Below are 24,325 nucleotides of genomic sequence, written 5' to 3' on the forward strand. Positions count from 1 at the left end.
TATTCTCATGCACACAAACACATTCAACTCAAATTAGAAAGGTTTTTAACAAAATACATGGAAAAATGCCAGTGGTGACTGTTCAAGAATGTCAGCACTCACACAGTTGCTTGTGATATGGCAGCATCCATTTAGAGAAGCCTTTCTCAACCTTTTCAACACAGAGGAACCCTTAAAATAACTTTCTGGTCTCAGAGGAGCCCTGTTAAAGATTAATATATCTACAACACATGGTCATTGGGAAAAATACCCCCCCGCCCTTACAGATAGCTAAAAAAGATCAATGGTCTCAGTGGAAACTTATCTGCGAGGCAGAAATTGCTCATTGCTCAAGGAACCCCTAGCAACTTCTGGAGACAGTGGTTTATCACAGTCTTTCCAAACAGAGCAGTAATAAAAATGGATGTTATAATTGCTGGTATAAATTGTGTGTCAATCAGGTTGTAGGTTAAAGTTAATTTCGACATGGGTTCCTCAGCCTGCCCAAACCAGTACTATCCCACAAAGCAGCCCTCCATGTAAGACACACGGATAACCTTTGTTTACAAAGTTTGAAACATGTTATATTAGCACCGCTGCTTCTCCTCCCACTACTGCTAAACATGTTATATTAACATTTTTTCTTTTTAGGCTGAAGGAATTAAGTACTTTTATACACAGACAGAACTGTTTGACCTCACAGCTTCTGGAAATGTAACTCAAACAGTATCAAAGTACTTCTCATTCAATTTTCCGAGTGATGTGGTACAAGGCAGTGAGGAAGCATTTGTTACAGTGGTTGGTAAGTATTGCTCTGGTCAACTATGGTGTTAACACTAGCTCCTTTTGATGAATGATTTTGTCAGCTGTGTTTTTGATGAATTAGTCAGATTTGATGGACATTTGTCCAAATTTGAGTGCAAGATTTGCTGTATTAATAATTTGGGTAATGTACACATCATAAATTAGTTAGTCAGCAAATGTTCAAAGGACAACAGATGTTTTTAGTACCTAAAGTGAGGCTGATGTATGTGCGACCAGAACAATCCATAGTCCTGACACTGTTTTTAACATCTTTTCATTCATAAAAATTCTTTATGAACATGCCTCTTTGTAACATAGGCACTTCTCTAAAGCCTCTCCCATACTCTGGAACGCCTTACCCCAACCTGTCTGGCTATCTCCTACACTTTCAGCCTTTAGGCAATCCCTTAAAATCCACCTTATCAGAGAGTCCTATACCACCCACTAGTAAACTGTACTTTTACTTTTTCCATCAGCTCATTCCAAACAATTATTACCTTTTGTATCACTTGACCCTTTATTTTAGACTTCTAAGAAGCAGGGCCCTCAGATCCCACTTGTATTGAATTGTATTGTAACTGTTCTGTTTCCTTCTATTCTGTAAGGCGCTATGCAACCTGTTGGTACTATTAAAATCCTGTATAATAATAATAAGTGCCGCATTTACCTTAAGACTGTCATGGGCAGCAGAGTAAAATGGACATCACCAAAGCACAACATGTAATGCTTTCCTTTTCTCTGCTACATCTCTCCAACTCATTTCTAGCTATAAAATGTAGGGGGAAAAAGCCATGAAGAAAAAACTCTGCATGGATGGAACATACCGTAGTTATTTCATCTGCTATTCCTTGGTCTTGCTTGGTGGACTTCATAGGCTAATAGGAGCTCTATACATGCTGTCCTAGTAGTACATTTTCGTGTAGTAAATATGTAATCATTTTGGTGAAGGGTTGAAGTTTGTACAAAACAATTGCAGAAATCACTTATGCATAGGATAACCATACAGCCTGGGCCATAATATAGCTTTACAGGGATATTGGTTGGTTTTATAAGTTTAACACCGTAAAATAGTTTATTGATGATAGTTTTTATATTTAATTTTTATAAGGCTGAATAATGAACATGTGTTGCTGATATATAGTTCTGATAAATATTTAATAATAAAAGGCAACATTTAGTGTTACCTGGGACAGGAGATTCTGGCATGAAAGAACAATTTTCGGTGCTTACAGTATATGATTTGCCTGAGAGAATAAGCAAAGCACATTCTCGTGTGTCCTGTGAGGCAACCGTTGACCATGTGCATAAGTTATGGATAATGAAATTCAAGTGCTGTGTTTTCTTCTACTTAGGGGATCCTCTTGTGCCTTCAATTAATGGTCTTGAGTCACTTATCCAACTGCCATATGGATGTGGAGAGCAAAACATGATCCACTTTGCACCAAATATATATATTCTACAATATTTAATTGCATCTAAAAAGATAACTGAAGATATCAGAGCAAGATCCATAGACTTCATGCATACAGGTAAAATCACAATTGCCTTGAAAACATCTTAAAACCTTAACATCTCAGATAAATTAATGTAGATGAGTAAAATACCATGAATATATTTTATAGTCAGCAGTGACTTTGATATAAAAGTTACAGTCTGAAAAAGTCTGGGTCACTAGCAGACTGGAGCTGGCATATAATTAGCCATAATGAGGTCTACACGTTTGAAGCACATATTGGTGCTTAAGGGGAGCAGCAAGCTTGTCTGTGTGGTAGTACAAGCACATCTCAGTGCATGAACATACAATTATTATTTAATTACAGTGACTTGTGATGTAACACACAAAAAAGTGGTCAGGTGCCATTCTTGTTTCTCAGTCTGTAGCCAGCAGGGAGGCAGGGGATGCAGAAGTGATGGACTATATGGTGCTTATGATGATTATGAAAAAAATAATACACTACAATGATCATCAGAAACAAGAAAATAGCCACTTAAGCGTGGATATCACATCTAGGATAAATTGTCAGAAATGGGAAGATGGATCAGTTGGCAGAGACTGTCAACAAAATGGTCATGGCCCATGGTACATTTTAACAAACACCAGTTTCTTGATTAGATTACATGGAAGAAAATTGTAAATTCCTGGAGTAGCAATTTAAATTGTGTAATAGCACTAATTGCCTGGAAAATAAAGCAATGGATGTATTCTTTGCAGGTTACCAAAAGGAATTAACATATAAGCGATCTGATGGTTCTTTCAGTGCTTTTGGAAATGCTGACTCCTCTGGAAGCACATGGTGAGTGGTACAATATTTTATGCATCTTAATGTCTTAATCTATGTGTGATAATATTGCACTTACAGTTAAAACTATGTTGATTGTAAACTTATGCTTAAAGTATAACTAAAGGCAACATTTTTTTTTTTTAGTTTTGGATAGAGGGGAGAGGGATTAGAACACCTGTCAGTTTTTATTGCTGTCTGTGTCCCCATTAGAGAGTTTCACCTCTTGATTTGTCCTGTTTACCATTATCAATGAAAGTGAAAGCAAGTCCCAAATTTCGGATCGTCCCCAGAAAAGTAATAGAGGGGAAATTTTTCAATGGCACATTAAGTCTGGTGACCTGGAGTGCCCCAAAAGATTCCCTTAAATTCCAGGGATTTCCTTTCCCTATTTTGGCTATGAATAAATAAATAAAGGTAAATCTCCTCAATGGGACTCAGATGTCAAAAAATCTGACAGGGGTTATAATCCTCCCTTTCTCCATCCAAAAAAAAGAAAAAAGTTTTGCCTATAGTTCTGCTTTAATTTATTCATCTGTATTTTTAAAGCAGAGCTTTATCCAAAAGGGGACGTTCCACTTTAAGGCCTCCTCTCAAGCTCCTCTTTAAGAAATGGCTCTTTTTTTTGGGGGGGGGGGACCAGGTGATCTGAGTTATCCTCCCCTCTCCCTCCCTCCTCCAAGTCTTCTGGGACATGTCACAGGTCCCAAAATACTTCTGGACCATTCACAATGCGCAATGCGGCTCCCGTATCCTCAGTGGGCACTCGGCTGTGAAGCCACAAGCTGTCACAGCCGGGTGCCCACAGTTAACATGCTGGGGACTGAAGACGGGTGGCGATAACGGCCCGGGAGAGCACAGCGCTGGATCCTGGTACAGGTGAGTGTCTGTTTATTAAAAGTCTTTTAGTTATTGTAGCTGCTGACTTTAAATTTTTACAAATTTGACTGGAGCTCCTCTTTAACGTTATTTTTTTTTTCATTATACAGTATATATTAATATATTCTTAATTTTCTCTCTGTATTTTTTTTTCCAGGCTCTCAGCTTTTGTGTTTAGATGCTTCCTTCAGGCTCGGAAGTTTATATACATAAGTCCCTCAGTCTTAGATGACATAGCGCTGTGGTTTGTCCAGTACCAGAATATGACCACTGGTGTATTTGTTGAGCCTGGGGAGGTGATAGACAAGAAACTTCAAGGAGGAGTGGACAGTCCAGTCACACTGACTGCCTACATACTGACCTCACTTTTGGAGGATAAAAAATACAGGGTAAGTATTATATGCACATACGCTTGGAAGAACTTTTTTTAGGTAAATGAGAAATATATTCCCATATGAAATTATCTTGACATGATTTAGTTTTATTGTTAGATTGTTTTTATGCACTGGATTGTATTATCACCCTATTATATTTTCATCTGTTTGAGATTATTTATTCACAATGATTTGTTGTAAGTAAATAACAGTACCGTCCCTGTTACAGACTGATATACATTTTTCTTATTGTGACAATTCATTGTTTTGTGTTTTCTTATAGCAACTCTACAACACAAACATTCAGAAAGCTGTTCAATATATTGAAAATAAATTTGATGAAGGAATTCCCACTACCTATACATTGTCAGTTGTTGCATATGCCTTAACACTGGCTAACAGCACCAAAGCAGAGGCTGCCCTGGACAAGCTCAATTCAATGGCGATCACTGCAGGTAAATACATATAGTAAATTGTATTGAAATAAGTACCTTATACAAAGTCTTTTTTTACTTTATTCTGAATGGAAAAGCCACTTAAGACCTTTGGGTGGATATATGTGTGTTTAGTACAATAAGCTGCAATAAGGGTGGTTGCTAATTTTTTGTTTCTACTCTATATTTTTTTTATTATTGTATTCAGAAGTTGGATTGGACAACAACCCTTCAGTAGTGAACACATTAGCAATCTTTTTTTTTTTTAATATACTTGCCTTGTTACAGAATAGCAAAATCGCTCATTAGAAATGCCACTTGTATTATATGTATTACGGTTGTTGCCATCTCCTCACTCAGACTGGTTGAAAGGGCAGCTGTGTGCAGTAAGTTACAGAAGGTAATCAGAAATTCAGTATCATCAGTCCTCTCTAAACTGATTTCTGATGGATTGCTGCTCACATTGTATAGCTGGAATCTTACTTAACTCTACATTTAGTATTAGGAGAATTATAAACATACAGATAAGCACTGTGTTTACTGCATTTGTGGACTACTTACATAAGAACATGTGAAGGCCTGTTTATATATTAATTGGTAAAAAACATAAACCACATATACATTTGTAAAAAAAAAGAAACAAAATCAAAATTTTTTTTGGGTCATCCATACCTACAACAATCATTCCCTGTAGAACATGGTCAGATTTCCTCAGCATACATCTACTTGGTGTGCATGGAAAAACATGGCTTACTCAGACCCCCAATGACCTTATTCCAATGTGAACCCAAACATCAAAATTTTTTGGTAGCTTAAATTTGAAGATTACATTTTTTTTTTCCATTAGCAACCCTCCCAGATTCAGACAGTGAGACAAAATGATTTAACAGGATATATATTAAGAGATATGAACTCTGCCATTAAAAACTATTGGAAAGATTTTGTCTGAAAGGCAGGGGCTGGTGTGAATGTACAATATTCAATGTACAATATACAATACCTGTAATAAATAAATAAACCAGAGTTCCTTTTTTAATTCATACAAGAACTGGTTTTAATGTACTTTTCCATCTGCTGTCATCTTACAGTTCCTGGAAAACACATCTACCAATAGAAGAAAACTTGGTCCAAAATTGACGCTCCTGCCATTTGGTCCAGCACTCCTTCTATTGGTACATGTTTTTTCCAGTAACCTGCTGGGTAGCCACTGGAGGGTATCCTTGTCTCTTGTGAGCAGCCTAACCTTAGCCATTGAGCTCTCTCAATGGGTTTTCTCCTCTCACTACCTAATATGAACTAACATAAAAGTCCCAGGGCCCATCGGGTGCTTTTTTTTTTGGTAGAATCTTTCAGTTCCTGATTAGCCTTCAGTCACCAGGACAGGAAGTGAGGGAAAGCTTTTCTAAAGGGAAGTGTTTTATTAAAGTGTGGAAGGAAAGCTCTGTCAGACTTTTATTGCTGGGGGATTTCATCTCATTTCCAGGTCAGAAAATATTTGTAATTGTGATAAGATGTTAGGAGAAATCTCCTCTATGTGTAAAAAGATAGCAATAAAAACTCGGCAGAGCTTCAAATCCCTTACTACTGTATTCAGAATTAGATGAATTACATTAGCTTGGAATACAATTCACAGCTCATGCAAAATGCCTGAATGTGTGCATGTTTGTGTGTTTTAACGCTTTTACTCCAGCTATGTATTATTAAATACAAAGAGTACTAACATTGTGCAAAACTATTTCACTCTTTAGGAGATCTGAAGTTCTGGTCTTCACCATCTGCAACAACCAATTACTACTGGAAGCCAAGAACAACAGATATTGAAACTACAGCTTATGCCTTGCTTTCCTTTATTGAACAGAGGAGGTTTTCAGATGCTCTTCCTGTGCTAAAATGGCTGACCCAACAAAAGAGCTCTCTTGGGGGCTATGAATCAACTCAGGTAAAAATGTAAATTAAATTGCAACTAAGGTCTAAAAAAAAAAAAAAAAAAAAAAAAAATTTTAGGATGGAGTCTGTCGGCTTTTATTCATTTAGTTAAAAACTTTATCCTGAAATTTAAAAAAAACTGATCCTAAAACTTCTTTGACGCTGGGTTCACACCTGCGACGGATGCGGCTCCCAGCAGGGGTCCGGTGCATCCCTGTTCTCCATTTCAGGGACGAATCAGGGATGAATTTTTGCCTGAATTCAGTGCTGAAACGGAGCCAAAGACACACAGCGTTCCTGTGCAAGCCGCTCTGGAGCCGCACCGGAGATATGTGAACCGGCTCCACAGAGAGTCGGTCACAATCTCCTGTCATGCGAATTGGATGCCACAAAAACCCACATCCAATTTGCATAGGTATGAACCCAGCCTAAAAGTGTTAGCTGGAGTTCAGCTTTAATTTGCTACTTACACAAAAGCCATTGAAATCTTCTAGTACATCCAACACTTCCCTCTCCACAGGCTGACAATGCTGCTGTCCTAGGGTGGCCAAGTTGCTTCTTCATAGCTACAGTAGAGCAATGAGTGTAGCTATGAGTGTAGCGTAAGACAGGAATTGTGTTTTAGCTGGATCACAAGGCAAAAAAAAAATGAAAAAAAAAAAATCCTAAAAACAACAAATGCAGCCACACACACCTAAGAAATGATACACTGCAATGTATTACCATTTTTGGGTTTAGATATGCTTTCATTTATATTAGGAGAGCAATAACATGGTCAAAGAGCTGAGAGATATCGAAAGTCTTAAAGTGGTTCTACAGTCTAAACCTTTTTGTACCTTAAAATGATTGTATATGATCACCTTGTAAAACAACTTATTCAGTTTAAAATAGAAATGAATGGCAAAATATTTTTGTATAGATATAAAAAAAAATTATAAATACCTTTTTTACCTTTTTTATAAGTGATCGCATTCTTTCTGTTCTCTTCCCCCAGCTGCGTAAGAGCTGGGGGAGGAGAAGTAGCAGCACACTGAGCTTCCTAGTGAATGGCTGTGCAGCGGGGGGTGTCAGGACAAGTCTGATCATTGGAGGAGAGCAGGCTGATTTCCCAGCATAGCTATTAAACTGACCATGGTGTGCTCTCCTGCTTAGTGTGGTCAGTTTAAAAAAAAAACTAGGAAAGCAGGGGGACTAGTAGGAATACCAGGGATTTCACATAAAGGAAGCAATACAAAGAGAACAGAATACTTTCTTATACAAGTACACAATACAACAGGCACATATCAGGAATATGAAGTGTTGGGGTAACAAACGCTTTAATGCATTCTATGCATTAAGGTAAAAAAAAAACCCTCTGCAAGTTCATAAACAATTACCGAAATACTAATACTAATCTGTGCCCAGGCAGCTGCCAATCAATGCCCAGGCAGCTGCCAATCAGTGCCCACTCACAATGCCCACCACTGCCAGTGCCACCAGGGATGCCTATCAGTGCCTCATATCAGTGCCACGTATCAGTGCCCATCAGTGCCCAGCAGTGCCACCTATCAATGCCCATCAGTGCCCAGCAGTGCCGTCTATCAGTGCCCAACAGTGCCGCCTATCAATGCCACCCATAAGAACCCATCTTTGCAGCCTTTCAGTGCCCATCAGTGTTGCCTATCAGTGCCCACCAGTGCCACCCATGAGTGCCCATCAGTGCCGCCTACCAATGCCCATCAGTGCTGCATATCAGTGCCACCTACCAGTGCCCATCAGTGCCGCATATCAGTGCCCATCGTCAGTGCCCGTCAGTGCCGCTCATTGGTGCCACCTCATCGGTGCCGCCTTATCAGTGCCTGTCAGTGCCACCTTATCAGTGCCCATCAGTGAAAGAGAAAACTTACTTATTTACAAAAATTTTTAACAGAAATAGAAGCAAAACTATTATTATTTTTTTCAAAATTTTCGGTCTTTTTTTATTTGTTTAGCAAAAAATAAAATCCGCAGAGGTGATCAAATACCACCAAAAGAAAGCTCTATTTGTGGGAACAAAATGATTAAAATTTAGTTTGGGTACAGTGTTGTATGATTGCGCAATTGCCATTCAAACTGCGACAGCACTGAAAGCTGAAAATTGGTCTGGGCAGGAAGGTGTATAAGTGCCCTGTATTGAAGTGGTTAAAAAATCCTTTACAATCACTTTATTTGGGTGTGCAAGTTTAAAACCAGACATTTTTTATTCATAATATGCTAAATATTTCATTCTTATGACTTTACAGGATACAATTGTGGCCCTGCAGGCTCTGTGCAAGGCTTTGGAGCTATTTGCCCCTAAGGATACATCGCTTACTGTGTCTATTTCTGGTTCAACTGTGAAAATTCCAAAACAATTTTTTATCACCAATGACAATTTACTTTTGCTACACAGTCAGCAGGTAGGGATGCATTTTAATTACAGTAAATAGAATGTTATGATTTTTCTACATTATGTAAATACATTCTAAATTATCAACTAGTGTATGTGCTCACATGCCTGTTCATTTGTCCCCTGAAACTTGATTTATTTTGTTTGTGATTTAATATTCTGGTATTTTCCTTATCTATTAGATTAAAGTCTCCAGACCTTTGTCAGTCAATGCCACTGCTGTTGGAAGAGGAGTGGCTATTGTACAGGTAAGATCATTTGTAACTTGTTGCCCAGTTTTTGTATTTTTTCATCTTTTGCATTTAAGCATTTCAGTTAAAATTCGGTTCACATATATGCGAATTGGATGCATTATAAACCGCATCCAATTCACATAACATGTGAACCAGACTGGCTTTCAATGGGGCCAGTTCGCATATATGCGGGGTGGTTGCGGTGCGTATTAAAAGAGGGTCCTGTGTGTTTTTCAGTCTGGTTCAGGTGCGATTTAAGTGTCAAATTTGCACCTGAATCGCTGAATGGAAACCATACCGGACTATGCACAGAAACCAGACCCGCATATATGTGAATCCAGTGTAACCTTTAGAAATCTGCATAAATACAGGGCCTTGAAAAAGTATTCATACCTCTTGAAATTTTTTCACATTTTGTCATGTTACAACCAAAAACGTTAATGTATTTTATTGTGATTTTATGTGATAGACCAACACAAAGTGGCACATAATTGTGAAGTGGAAGGAAAATGATAAATGTTTTTCACATTTTTTTACTAATAAATATGTGAAAAGTGTGGCGTGCATTTGTATTCAGCCCCCTTTACTCTGATATCCTTAACTAAAATCTAGTGGAACCAATTGTCTTCAGAAGTCACCTAATTAGTAAATAGAGTCCACCTGTGTGTAATTTAATCTCAGTATAAATACAGCTGTTCTGTGAAGCCCTCAGAAGTTTGTTAGAGAACTTTAGTGAACAAACAGCATTATGAAGGCCAAGGAACACTTCAGACAGGTCAGGGATAAAGTTGTGGAGAAATTTAAAGCAGGGTTAGGTTAAAAAACAAATCGCAAGCTTTGAACATTTCATGGAACGCTGTTCAATCTATCATTTAAAAATGGAAAGAGTATGGCACAGCTACAAACCTACCAAACATGGCTGTCCACCTAAACTGACAGGCCGGGCAAGGAAAGCATTGATCAGAGAAGCCGCCAAGAGGCCCATGGTAACTCTGGAGGAGCTGCAGAGATCCACAGCTCAGGTGGGACAATCTGTCCACAAGACAACTATTAGTCGTGCACTCCACAATCCACAGATCTGGCCTTTATTAAAGAGTGGTAAGAAGAAAGCCATTGTTGAAAGAAAGCCATAAGAAGTCCCATTTGCAGTTTCCGCGAAACATTGTAGTGAACATAGCAAACACGTGGAAGAAGGTGCTCTGGTTAGATGAGACCAAAATTGAACTTTTTGGCCTAAAAGCAAAACGTTATATGTGGTGGAAAACTTAACACTGCACATTACCCTGAACAAACCATCACAACATTTCTTCAGCAGGGACAGGGAAGCTGGTCAGAGTTAAAGGGAAAAGTGGATGGAGCCAAATACAGGGCAATCTTAGAAGAAATCTTGTTAGAGTCTGCAAAAGACTTGAGACTGGGGCAGAGGTTCACCTTCCAGCATGACAACAACGCTAAACATACAACTGGAGCTACAATGGAATGTTTTGGATCAAAGCAATTTTCATGTGTTAGAATGGCCCAGTCAAAGTCCAGACCTAAATCCAATTGAGAATCTGTGGCAAGAATTGCTGTTCACAGACGCTCTCCATCCAATCTGACAGAGCTTGAGCTATTTTGCAAAGAAGAATGTGCAAAAATTTCACTATACTCAAAAAGACTTGCAGCTGTAATTGCAGCGAAAGGTGGTTCTACAAAGTATTGACTCAATTGAATTATTGAACACAAATGCATGCCCCAGTTTTCATATATTTATTTGTAGAAAATTTTGAAAACCATTTATCATTTCCCTTCCACTTCACAATTATGTGCCACTTTGTGTTCGTCTATCACATAAAATCCCAATAAAATACATTTAAGTTTTTGGTTATAACATGACAAAATGTGGAAAATTTTAAGGGGTATGAATACTTTTTCAAGGCACTGTATTTTGCCGACATGTCACACATACAGCCATGGTATCGTTTTAAAAAATGCTGTAGCTCTAGTTATTAAAAATAAGCCCTTAAAGCAGAGGTTTGCTGAAAAAAAAATTTTAAAAGCCAGCAGCTACAAATACTGCAGCTGCTGACTTTTAATATATGGACACTTACCTGTCCAGGGAGCCCGCAGTGTCGGCAGCCAAAGCCGATCTGTCCTTCGGCTCTCGGCTGCTGCCGCCGCCATCCTTGGTAAGGGAATAAGGAAGTGAAGCCGTGCTTCTTCACTTCCTGGTTCCCTACTGCGCATGCGCGAGTCGCGCTGCGCGTCCTCACAGGTCCCTGCTGTATTCTGTGTCTCACAGGCGGAAGTGGCATAGGTCACCGCAGGCTCCGCAGTGATCTATGCCAGGAAGTGGGAGCAAATACCTGTATTAGACAGGTATCTGCTCCCTCCTCCCCCCTGAAAGGTGCCAAATGTGACACCGGAGGGGGGGGGAATCCAAAAAGTGGAAGTTCCATTTTTGGGTGGAACTCCACTTTAAGTTTCAGATTTTTTCCCTAGATTGAAATGAGATCAGTCTGCTGCAGGCAGGAAAAAGCATTCCCTTAGTCTTGTCTCCCTCAGACTGCAACACTGATTTTTTTTTGTAGGTGTAAGGCTCGTCAGGGATGTTTCAAACTTCTTGCGTTATTTCTGTATTGTTAGCAATTTACATACATTAGTCTCAATTCACAACACCAGAATAAGTACTAATTTGAAAAAAAAGCGCAGTGCAGTCCAATTAAATTTGAATATTATGGTCACTAAGGCTAATTTAGGGAGCCTTATCCTTGTGTTAAAGTAGAGATAAACTTACCTTTCCTTCAACGGTCCCTGTCTCTCGCTGGCATCTTCTTCTAGGCACCGATCTTTGACTGTCTTGGCCAGCATGGGATGATGTCACTCCTGCGCATGCACAGGTTTCAGTCATCCCAAAACATAGGGACCGTGCCAGCGATGTTAAACTGTGTATGTGCAGCCCAGTTTACAGTACATGCCAGAGAACATTACGAGCATGTATCTTCTGCAATAAAGAGTCTCCGTGCTCGCAGTCTGCGATGGAAAAACATTAGTTCCACTTTAAGTGCCGATTCACACTGCAGCAATGCAGGAACCCTGCGAATCCACTGCGGGTTCCCGCATCGCATGTCTCCCGGCGGCAGTTCACACTGCCCTGTGCAAAATGCTGGGAGTGTCAATTAAAAGTTAATGATACCCCCAAATCAGTTCGCGTATTGCAGTGCGAACTGCAAATTCGGACAGGAATTGGATCACATGGGTGTGAACACCCATGTGATCCGATTTTGCTGCGGACCAAAAAAAGCGTCCTATGCGAGCTTGGTCCAAATTCGATGCAAATTCAGCCACACCTCTGTATGTCTGAAATCGCATCGCGTAGAGACCGCATGTGATTTGCGTTGCAGTGCGAATCACATCTGATGTCGGACATCGCTACAGTGTGAACCAGCACTAAAGCTTTGTGAATTGAGCTTCATATAATTAAAAATATTTTGACAGGAGAATGCATTTTGAAATATTGTTTTTTGAGTTGTGATTATATTACAGTACCTGACATGTTTCTTGATATTTTATTACAGTTTAATGTACTGTACAATAGGAAGACATTATCAAGGCGCAGAAGAAACACTCCAGTGACAGAAGCATTCACATTAGATGTAAATGTGGAAGAAAATACAAACAGCATTGATGTACTCTCTGTGGACATATGTACAAGGTAGGGAAGAGCACCCATTTTTATTACTTAATATATGGTCATGTGAGTTTTAATGCTGCTTTATTATTTACAGTATATACATTTGTATCTGTCCACAGCTACCAGGGAACGGGAAATGAGAGTGGTATGGCACTTCTAGATGTTGGTTTCCTGAGTGGATTCACACTGAAAACTGAAGATTTTACCAGACCAACATCTCTGAAACTGGTGGAGCCAAAAAAAGACAGAGTTTATCTGTATTTTGACACAGTAAGTTTAAAAATAAATTAATTATATATCTTATTTAAATCAGAAAATGGCCAGACGTGCCTGTTAAATGCTGTATATAAGAGGACATAAAAAAGCATTATTCTATAAACATTAAAGTGACTGTAAAGTTAAAAACTTATTTTTTTAATAATAATAAATATGTTTCCTGCTCTGTGCAAAGATTTTGCACAGAGCAGCCCCAATCCTCCTCTTTTGGGGTCCCCCACTGGCACTCTAGGCTCCTCCTCTTCTCCAGGCACCAACATAGGAAGCCACTTCTTATGGTGGCACATGCGTGGGTTCAATCCCAAGCCACTCTGTGTTTGTCCATTGACACACACAGTGTGGCTTGGCCCCGCCCCCCACTCCCTTGTCACTGGATTTGATTGACAGCAGCAGGAGTCAATGGCTCCCCCTGCTTTCACTGAGTCCAATGAGGAGGGAGAGAGCGAGCAGTGCTGCTGCTGTTAGGAAGGTAAGTATTTGGGGGGGGGGGGGGGCTGGAAGGGAGCTGACAAGAGAAGGTTTTTTACCTTAATGCAGAGAATGCATTAAGATGAAAAACATTCAGCCTTTACAACCACTTTAACTATCTCCATCACGGTATTTCTCTTTTGACAAAAATTCACTCATTCAAAATTACTGTTCCTTTTTTGACACTTTATATAAGGGCCACAAGTATATATAGCTAGTACACTTTTTAACATAAAATACTACAGCTTTAGAAAAAATAGTTTAATATAATTTAGTTAACCTATTACCTATGTTGGTAGCACACAAAAAGCAGTGGATGAGGCAAATGCCCTTTAGAGCCTATAAAATGACATCTGTGGTCTCTGGGTTGGTGGCTGTACTTCTTCTGCTATATGGTATGAAGATGTGCTCTGGTGGAGAAAAATCTACCAGTGCTCTTTTTAGTAGATCATGATAAACTACAATGGAATGTCTTTATTTGAAAATATTCTTGTGTATAAATAAATTCAATCCTCTCTATATATTTTTTTTCCCAGCTGAACAATGATAAGCTTTGTATATCAATTCCAATGGTTCGTTTTGCCATGGTAGCAGGTTCTGAAGATGCTGTTATTAAAGTCTATGACTATTACAGCCCAGGTAGGTGCTATCAAATGAATTATTTCTGAGATTATATATATATTTTTTTAAACTTTAAAGGCCCACCTTTTACAAAAAACAGTAAATGCGGCAACACTGATCTCATGATTGGTTTGCTTTTAATAATTATTTGGCAGTGATTAAAACCTGCAGAGCATTGTACCCAAGATCAGTTCTTACAAAGCTATCCCCCAGCCTCAAATCCATAAGGAGCTACAGACCTGGCTGGAAGAGGTGAGGCTGAACTACAGAGTGGTGAGGCAGGAGGGATCGCTGTCACCTTCTACACATTGCAACAGTAGGATATAGGACTTGTAGTATTTTCATGTAAACAATAACACGGATGAGGTGGTTGTGCACATGGAGACAAGCACAGCTGCGCTAAATTAAGAAAAAAAATGTAAAAAATTAAGAAAAAAAAAAATGAAAAGTACCCCTCAATTCAGGTAAGAAGGAAGGTTTTAGGGCTGGTGTATTCCACCATGTTTAATGTTAAACCCTAAATATTGGTATAACATAAATCACAAAATAAAATGTGGCCTTTCAGTGTGACGGAAAAAAAGATAAGAAGGAAACAGAGAAAACACACACACATTTTTGGTAGACAGAAGCTGCAAACATTTTTACAGACAGAAAAGCAGGTCCTAGTTAATGCTCTTTTTTTAGTCTTTTTTTAAGCTAAACTTACAGAAATGTATAGTTTAAACAAATTTGATGGTACACAGGCAGGCAGGTCCTTTTTCAAGTTGTCACTTAGGAACTTCAATATATAGAGGTGTGCAGAAAAGAACATTTCTTGTGGCCCAGAGCGAAAAAAAAACATTTCTTGTGGCCCAGAGCGAAAAAAAAAAAAATTTTTGTGGCCCAAAGCGGAAAAAAACATTTCTTGTGGCCCAGAACAACCAGTCACATTCTGTGTGCTGCGAGATTACAATTGGAAGGTGATTCTTTGGACAACACGATAAGTTTTCATTAGTAAACTTTTCATATGCAATCCCCTCAGAAGCCTATTGCAGAATTTTGTGGTCAGCAGCCGCTCAGAACTGCTTCCATGCCTAACAAACACTGCCAATAGAAAATATAAGAGCACTTACCCAGCAGTTTATATGGTTTCCAATTGTTTAAATGTGTTATGTTTTATCAGGTAGCCCTTCTACAGCATTCTTCAAGATTTCCAGACACTTCTCAGATACTGTGAATGTTTGTACACTGATCATGAACTTATAATTATGAGGGGTTTAATAAAAATCCCACTACAAATTCTGTTTTAAGTCAATACTAAAAAGAGGTACTGTAGGTGCCACCAGTATAATGTTTTGTTAGACTGATTTCTTTTGTGTTTTAATCACAATTTGGTAGCATTGCTTGTTGTGTAAATTAATAGGCATAGAGTATTGGTCTAAAGAAAGGTGTGATTTTCTAGCAAACATTCACTGAATATAGGGAATCATGTTTATGAAAGATCTTTCATAGATGAATTTCATCAAAAGGTAAATATATACAGCTAAATGATCTGGCCATTTTTAGTTGCACTAACATTCAATTTAAATGTCTATCCAAAGATTACTGAATGATTATATGTAGTCTGCATGTTTAGTTCCTGTAACTGAACTCATTATTTAAAAAGTCACTGTTGTGGACTTCACAAGGAAAAATGCATCATATAACACAAAAATACTGTGGATTGTATAAGAGTATCATGTGAAATCATTTTTGTTACAACATAAAGCATTAAAATTTGGGTGCACCCAAGGTTACTGCAGGAGACCAGCAGTGTTGATATAAAATAAAATAAAGTATCTAGTGAAAAACAGTGGTAATTGTTTAAAATATAGTGTTTTAGCAAACAAAGGGATCTATTTACCAATGTTTTTACCCAATATGCAACAACTGTCACCGTAGACAATCCAATTGAGAAATGTGTGACTCTTGAGTAAAGCATCGACTTATAGAACCCTACATGTCATTCAGTTAGGGTTTACATGTCCCTGAATGTGTGTATTTCTTAAAAATAATATTTCTTTTTTGTCTTTCAGAAATGACAGCAACAAGAACATACAATTCCCTAACCATGAGTCAAATATCATCCTGTGACTACTGTGGATCAAACTGCAATCTGTGCAGATCAAATGTTCCAGTGATTGTGAAACCTCTGACAAGTAATGCTTACAGACCTGCAATGTCCATTCTTTGGCTCTATGTGATTCTTCTGTGCCAAGTTCTGTAAATATCACCAATGAAACACTGACACTTCATTACTGACTAGACAAGTCATTAACTGGGTCATGTATGAACTTATACTCCTATATGTCTAAATAGGTAGTGCTGTATTCTGTACCAGCCATGGCACCTCAATGTCATGGATATGGTGTCTTTTTGACTGTCTAATTAAGCATAAAATGCTTGTAATTACTTATAAGCCAAAAGGATGCTGGACATTTTACAGAGCATATTTTATTTTTATGTATGTATTTATATTTCTTTTTGATAAGTGTTTTTATTTTTATATGTTAAATAACAGAGACAAAAGGCAAATTATAATGATTTTTCATCTGCTGTAATGTTTGTTTGCTAACGACAATATGAATAAATTGCCGGATTGTTTATTTTCTTGTTGTTTCATATATCTAACTGTCTTTGGCACTGGTGCCCAACCTGCAGCCCAGGGGTCACATGCACTTTTTGTGTGGTTCTTGGGGCCCCTGCAGAGACTGGTCTTTATTTCCCTATTGCCCTGTTATAACAATAATTTTTAGTCGTTTCATGTAATAAATCTCAAGTCTCCAGACTATGACTATCTCCTGAAGCATTTCCCCTAGTCTCCATCAACTCCTTTAGCATGTTCACAGTCTCTGAAAGTCAACTGTTGCATGTCCGCAATCCCAGGCCATCTCTTAAAATATGTTTGCAGTTTCTGACCATCTCCTGTACCAGGGTCCCAGTCTGTGACCATCTCCTGTACCATGTCTGTAGTTTCTGATCATCTCCTGTACCATGTCCGTAGTTTCTGATCATCTCCTGTACCATGCCCATAGTCTCTGACCCTATTTTGTATCCTGTCTATAGTCTTTGACTATATCCTGTTGTGTCTTTTATCTCTGACACTGAATATTCAATTAATGTAATGTGCGGCCCTTTCATAATGTTGAGGGCTTCACCATATCAAGAAAGTTGACCACCACTGGTCTATGGCTATTCTAATTTAGATTAAAAAAAGAGAAGACTCAAGTACAAAAATGAGATACCAGGAGCTAATGAGATTTAGTTAAACCACTGTACCTGTTTATGGTTCACTGCACAATTTCTGAATTACTTCACTTCTAAATATACATATATATGTAATAAACCAATTAAAAATGCTAAAAAATTAACCCCTTCAGATCCGCGCTATAGCCGAATGACGGCTACAGCGCGGGCCTGCTTTGCCGGGAGGCCATCAATAGACGTCCTCCCATTTGCACGCTCCCCGCATGCCCCCTGCAGGGCACGTGCGGTACTCGCTGTGATCTCCGAGTCAATGAGACTCGGGTGATCACAGATCGGAGTAAGGGGTCGATCCCGGCCCCTTACCACGTGATCAGCTGTCAGCCAATGACAGCTGATCATGTGATGTAAACAGAAAATCGGTAATCATTTTTTTCTCCTCACGCTGACAGCGGTTTCTGTGCAAGGGGCATCGGTCCCGAAGAGGAAGAAGCAAAGCCGTCTCATCTGTGCCAACCAGTACCACCTGCCAGTGCCCACAGTGCCACGAATCAGTGCCCACCAGTGCATAACAGTGCCAGCAATCAGTGCCACCTATCAATGCCCACGAGTGCCACCTATCAATGCCCACCAGTGGTGCCAATCAGTGCCTTATCAGTGCCACCTAGCAGTGCTGCCTATCAGTGTCACCTACCAGTGCCGATCAGTGCCGATCAGTGCCACCCATCAATGCCCATCACTGCCACCCATCAGTGCCCATCACTGCCACCTATCAGTGCCCATCAGTGGCAGCTACCTGTGCCACCTATCAATGCCCTTCAGTGCCACCCATCAGTGCCACCTCTCAGTGCCCACCAATGCCACCTATCAGTGCCCATCAGTGCCCACCAGTGCTGCCTATTAGTGCCCATCAATGCAGCCTATCGGTGCCCATCAGTGCAGCCTATCAGTGCCCATCAGTGCAGCCTCATCAGCGTTCATCAATGAAGGAGAAAAATTACCTGTTTGCAAAATTTATTAACAAAATATAAAACGGTTTTGCAGTTTTTTAAACATTTTTCAGTCTTTTTACATTTTTTTTAACAAAAAATAAAAAACCCAGAGGTGAACAAATACCACCAAAAGAAAGCTCTATTTGTGGGAAAAAAATATAACTATTTCATTTGGGTACAGTGTTGTATGACCACGCAATTGTCGTTCAAAGATTGGGTCATAATGACTTCAACTTAAAATTCACAATGGCATGTGATCTCTACAAGATCACTTTTCTGGATGTTACTATTCTGAAAAATCCAGATGGTCATCTTTCAAGCGCTCTGTACCGCAAAGTGACGGCGGGTAATACAATGTTACATGCTACTAGTTTTCACCCCGCACCATCAAGTCCATCCCCTACACGCAATACCTTCGCATTCGTCGGAATTGTTCCGAAGAAAGCACTTTCCAAATCGAAGCAAAGAAACTACAAACGAGACTCCTTTAACAGGGGTACTCACCCACAGGCCTAAAAAAGGCCTACAGAAGAGCCAAAGAGAAAACTAGACACAGTTTGCTCTTTGATACTTCCAGAAAGGAACAGAATTCAACCAGAGAATACTCACAAATAAGAATTATTACTACCTTCAACAAGCAACATAAACGTTTTAAAAAAATCTTGGAGAGACACTGGCATATCCTCCGTATTGACCCAATATTAAATCAATTTATACCAAAAAATCCTTTGATTACGTATAAACGCACACGATCGTTGAAGGATAGACTAGTCACCAGTGAGTATACTGGAGAATTCAGGGGTGACCCCTGTAAGAGATGAGGTATTTTCAAATGTGAGGGTTGTTCCTATTGCCAATTTATGCACATTCAGAAGGATTTTCTATTACCAAATGAACTCAAATACAAACCTTCCCATTACCCAAACTGTCGCACACCCGGGGTAGTTTATCCTTACCTGCCCCTGTGGGTGCTTTTACGTTGGGAAAACCAAGTTAGAGCTACACAAAAGAATGTACAGACATGTACATAGTATGCACACATGTAATTTAGATCTCCCACTAGGCAGACACACTCGGGATGTACATAAGGGCAATTTTCCCAATATTACATTTTTAGTATTGGACCACATTCACTCCAATAACAGAGGGGGTGACTGGGACAAAACCCTCCTACAGAGAGAAACAAGGTGAATAGTGGTCCTACGAGCCACTTCACCACCAGGCCTCAATGATTGTATCAGCTATCGTCGATTTCTAGAAGGGTTTACATCTGGTGTCTGGGAAGGAGTGGGTTAAACACTCTAAGTGATAATTGTGCTATTCAATTAGTGCACTCTTACTTTGTTCCATACCGTTTCCAGTTTACTTATATGGATTTGATTTTTTCTCTCCCCCTTATACTATTCTACATATAAAAAACATTCTAGTGCCATTCTTTGGTTTCCTGTTTCTAATTAAATACTACATACAATTTTGTAGAAGTGGGGCTATTCTTCCCTATAGGAGGTCCCAATATATCATTGTTACTTCACATTTTCTCATTCTTTCTCCAGATAACAGCAAAAACCTGTAGTGATTTGACATTTTGTATGTTTTGGTTTTATTGTTATATCTCTCTTCCCCATTAGGTGGCACACTGTCTGTGAGGATGTATATGGGCAAGCTACCAGCAGGCTTTCTAATCCGAGGAACACTATATAATCACTGACCCCTATGGAGCCCTTTACTCTGGCGACTAGACACATGATTCATTATTTTTCAACTTTGTTTTATTTTTTCTTTGATCTTTTAACATACATGGGATCTGTTGGCATTAATTACTGCCGTTATGGGATGTTCCTTTGCTGGGACGCATAGCACAGCCTCCTTGTTCATAGGGGACGTGAGCTGCGTTCCATCTATGCTTTATGCGCCGACGCCGCTTGCGCATGTGCCCTCTAGTCATTTGCTCGCGCATGCGTGATCTCGGCGAGTGAGTGTGCACGCACAGGCGTCTGGCGCCATCATACAAATAGATCCTCGCTCTGACAGTCTGACAGGCACTGCAGAGCGGGGAGACACCAGCCATACAGAACTGTTCATGTATATTTTGTAAGTACATTTATTCTGGATGGCTATTACAGATCCTGCATGGGCCATTTGTGGACAGCCATGTGCATTTATATTCTTAGATGTCCCCTGAATTGCTATCTTGTCCCCCTCAGGGAAAACATATACCCATGGAAATAAGGACACACTGGTGCTACTCACTGACCCGGAGTCTTATTGAAAGCTCTGACCAGCTATCTTATTTTCTATACAGCGGACACTGTTAAATATACAAATATTTTTTTGCCCCTGTATTTCCTCTATATTATAATACTACACACATGAGGGTTCTATATACTACATGGTTTGGCAATAGTCATCAAGGCTCCATATTACACATCACAAGCAGTGTTCACTGCTTTTTTCCTTTTTTTTTTCTTCTTTTTCTTTTCTTTTTTTCTGTCATTACAGTAAGAAAAGTTTCTTTATATTAATTTTTATTCATTTACATAAGTTCAGCTAAATTGCTGGAATTCATTTGCTGCTGTTCATCAGACTAACAACAAACTGGGAACTTCTTGTTCCAAGATCTTACTACTGCTTCGTTGGCGTCCATCTACACTCCCACTGGCACAGTTGCTTCACCCATTTTCTTTATGGAATCATTTTGCATGGTATGTACTCTTTGAAATGGCATGTTTGTTCACCTGACTTCTATGACTGTTGTGCATGCTCCATTCATGTCTATGCCACTTTTTGATATGTCTTTTTTTTTTTTTAGAGTAAAAACAAATTATTACTATATCTACCTCTATCCTATACCCCTGACGAAGATGTATAACCAGAAACGCGTTGGGTACCGGGGATTACTATTTACCGGAGAGTATTATTATCTCTTTGTCATGTTTTTCATGTAAATTGTTGGGCTTTGTTTTTGTTGTTTTTTCATATGTATGTATATTTTGTACAAACTTTGATGTTTTTTAATATCGATCATTCTATTTGATCGTAGACTTTTATGTATATCTAATAAACTATTTCTCACACTACATCAGTGTATGTAGCCATAAAAGTCCCATTGAAGGGGATCTCTCTTTTTCTTAATCATATCCTAGGGATGTGGCAACTACCCTGTTTCAACCTGATATGGTGAAACCCTCTTTTTTGCCTTCAAAGAGTGACAGCGCTAAAAGCTGAAAATTGGTCTGGGCAGGAGGGGGGTTTAGGTGCCCAGTGAGCAAGTGGTTAAAACAGGAAAATAGGTAACACAATCAAGCTAGAAAAATATATGCTTGGACATAACTTTTTAGCTAGTTAAAGACTTTGGAAATATCATGTACCTCTAAAAACGCTTGGACTAAATACTTTGGACATATCCTGTACACCCACGGCTTCCTCCCCAGTTCAACCCAGTGAAAGTGCTTCACGTGAATTATTCAGTCATGTGACAGATGTGGTGGGAGGGTTTACCTTGTAGTGACAGGATATACCTTCATATATCTTGATATATCTTTGTATGCTTTTAAAATAATTACTAATCTGTTGGAAACTTATATTTGGAATAAAGGCAATGCCCGCATGTGGTTTCAAATAAAAATAGGCTTCATGGTGGGAGAGGACTACCCAATATGAAGAAGACAAGAAAAAACTCACACGCTGCCAGGTGACAATCAACTAAAAAAAGAACTGTGGCAAGCATCCCAATGTGTTCCCACACTTCTAATAAAACAACAGAAAATGATGCTTCACTACTCCCTAAGTAATAAAAAGTGATAATAAACATACTACACAGCTGGTGGCCCCGTCCAAGTGAAATAAACAAAACCAATAACAATCCTCACAGTTAAATCTGTACACTAAATAAAATAACAAATTTACCATTAATCAATCTTCTGTGCAAAATAATATATACAATGAAGTCATGTGACGTAATGCGTAGGAACAGAAGTGGGTGATATAATTTCCTGTGTAGACCAGAAGATGGCCATATTGGTATTCCTTTGATGCATTATTGAGTTTGATGACTCATATACCTTTGTGGCTTTTTATTGTGTCCTTTTTACCTTTTAATAAACTACTGCACTATGGAAATCCTTGTTTTGTTTTTTTGAGCTCTTTATCTGAGATTACCAGAGGATTGACTGGATCTACTTGACCCCGGGACAAGCTGAGTGAGCAGTATTGGAGTTTGACTGTAAAGTGTCATCTGAACGTTGGGGGAGTTTGCTGGAGGTGCATGCTGGCTGGTGGAGGATCACAGTCACAGTTTGCTTAATGAAGCACAGTGTGTGTTATGAAGAAGCACCATTTTTCTATTTGAACATTTTATGTTTATTCACGGACATTTATTATTTATCATTTATGCCTATTCATGTTTATTGATATTTTGAAGTACCATTGTTAACTTTGCTATTGTTGCACACAGATACTTACTGTGTTCATTTTACTTCATGTTGTTGCATCACATCACTGTGCATTACTTGTACTTTTATTTAGGTGTTCGCACTGGAGGGTGTTTACTGTTATTTTTCTTACTTGTTGCTAGGGATGAGCTGAACACCCCCCCCGGTTCGGTTCGCACCAGAACCTGCGAACGGACCGAAAATTTGCACGAACGTTAGAACCCCATTGACGTCTATGGGACTCGAACGTTCAAAATCAAAAGTGCTCATTTTAATGGCTAATTTGCATGGTATTGTCCTAAAAAGGGTTTGGGGACCCGGGTCCTGCCCCAGGGGACATGTATCAATGCAAAAAAAACTTTTCAAAACGGCCGTTTTTTCGGGAGCAGTGATTTTAATGATGCTTAAAGTTAAAATAAAAAAGTGAAATATTCCTTTAACCACTTGACAACTGGGCACTTAAACCCCCTTCCTAACCAGACTAATTTTCAGCTTTCGGTGCTCTCACATTTTGAATGACAATTACTCAGTCATGCAACACTGTACCCATATGAAATTTTTGTCCTTTTTTTCACACAAATAGAGCTTTCTTTTGGTGGTATTTAATCACCGCTGGGTTCTTTATTTTTTGCGCTATAAAAGAAAAAAGACTGAAAATTCGGTTAAAAAATGAAATTTTCTTTGTTTCCGTTATAAAATTTAGCAAATTTAGTAATTTTTCTTCGTAAATTTTGGCCACAATTTATACTGCTACATATCTTTGGTAAAAATAAGTACAAATCGGTGTAAATTATTTGGTCTTTGTGAAAGTTATAGAGTCCAAAAGCTATGGTGCCAATATCTGAAAATTGATCATACCTAAATTACTGACGGACTATCTATATTCTTGAGACCCTAACATGCCAGAAAAGTACAAATACCCCCCAAATGACCCCTTTTTGGAAAGAAGACATTCCAAGGTATTTAGTAAGAGGCAGGGTGAGTTTTTTGAAGTTGGCAATTTTTCCCACGATTCTTTGCAAAATCAAGATTTTTTTTTTCTTTTTTTTTTTTTCCACAAAAATGTCATATTAGCAGGTTATTTCTCACACACCGCATATGCATACCACAAATTACACCCCAAAACACATTCTGCTATTACTCCCGAGTATGGCAATACTACATGTGTGAGACTTTTACACAGCGTGGCCACATACAGAGGCCCAACATGCACGGAGCACCTCCAGGCGTTCTGGAGCACCCAGGCCAATTCTGACATTTCTCTCCTAAATGTAAAAATCATCATTTATTTGCTAGAAAATTACATAGAACCCCAAAACATTATATAT

General features: G+C 38.9%; 1 protein-coding gene across 1 annotated transcript in view; it reads left to right on the top strand.

Moving 5' to 3' along the window:
• LOC141141240 (CD109 antigen-like) overlaps positions 1-16,598 on the top strand; it is a 42,759-nt gene extending 26,161 nt beyond the window's left edge. Inside the window, exons 22-33 of the mRNA XM_073628923.1 lie at positions 631-781; positions 2,136-2,312; positions 2,996-3,077; positions 4,099-4,330; positions 4,599-4,770; positions 6,498-6,688; positions 8,937-9,092; positions 9,265-9,330; positions 12,873-13,009; positions 13,108-13,258; positions 14,269-14,371; positions 16,408-16,598. Of these exons, the coding sequence (XP_073485024.1) occupies positions 631-781; positions 2,136-2,312; positions 2,996-3,077; positions 4,099-4,330; positions 4,599-4,770; positions 6,498-6,688; positions 8,937-9,092; positions 9,265-9,330; positions 12,873-13,009; positions 13,108-13,258; positions 14,269-14,371; positions 16,408-16,598 (1,809 nt within the window). The remainder of the gene's footprint in view (positions 1-630; positions 782-2,135; positions 2,313-2,995; positions 3,078-4,098; positions 4,331-4,598; positions 4,771-6,497; positions 6,689-8,936; positions 9,093-9,264; positions 9,331-12,872; positions 13,010-13,107; positions 13,259-14,268; positions 14,372-16,407) is intronic.
• The last annotated feature ends 7,727 nt before the right edge of the window (positions 16,599-24,325 follow it).

Source organism: Aquarana catesbeiana, linkage group LG04 (assembly GCF_042186555.1).
Source record: "Aquarana catesbeiana isolate 2022-GZ linkage group LG04, ASM4218655v1, whole genome shotgun sequence".
Classification (NCBI taxonomy): Eukaryota; Metazoa; Chordata; class Amphibia; order Anura; family Ranidae; genus Aquarana; species Aquarana catesbeiana.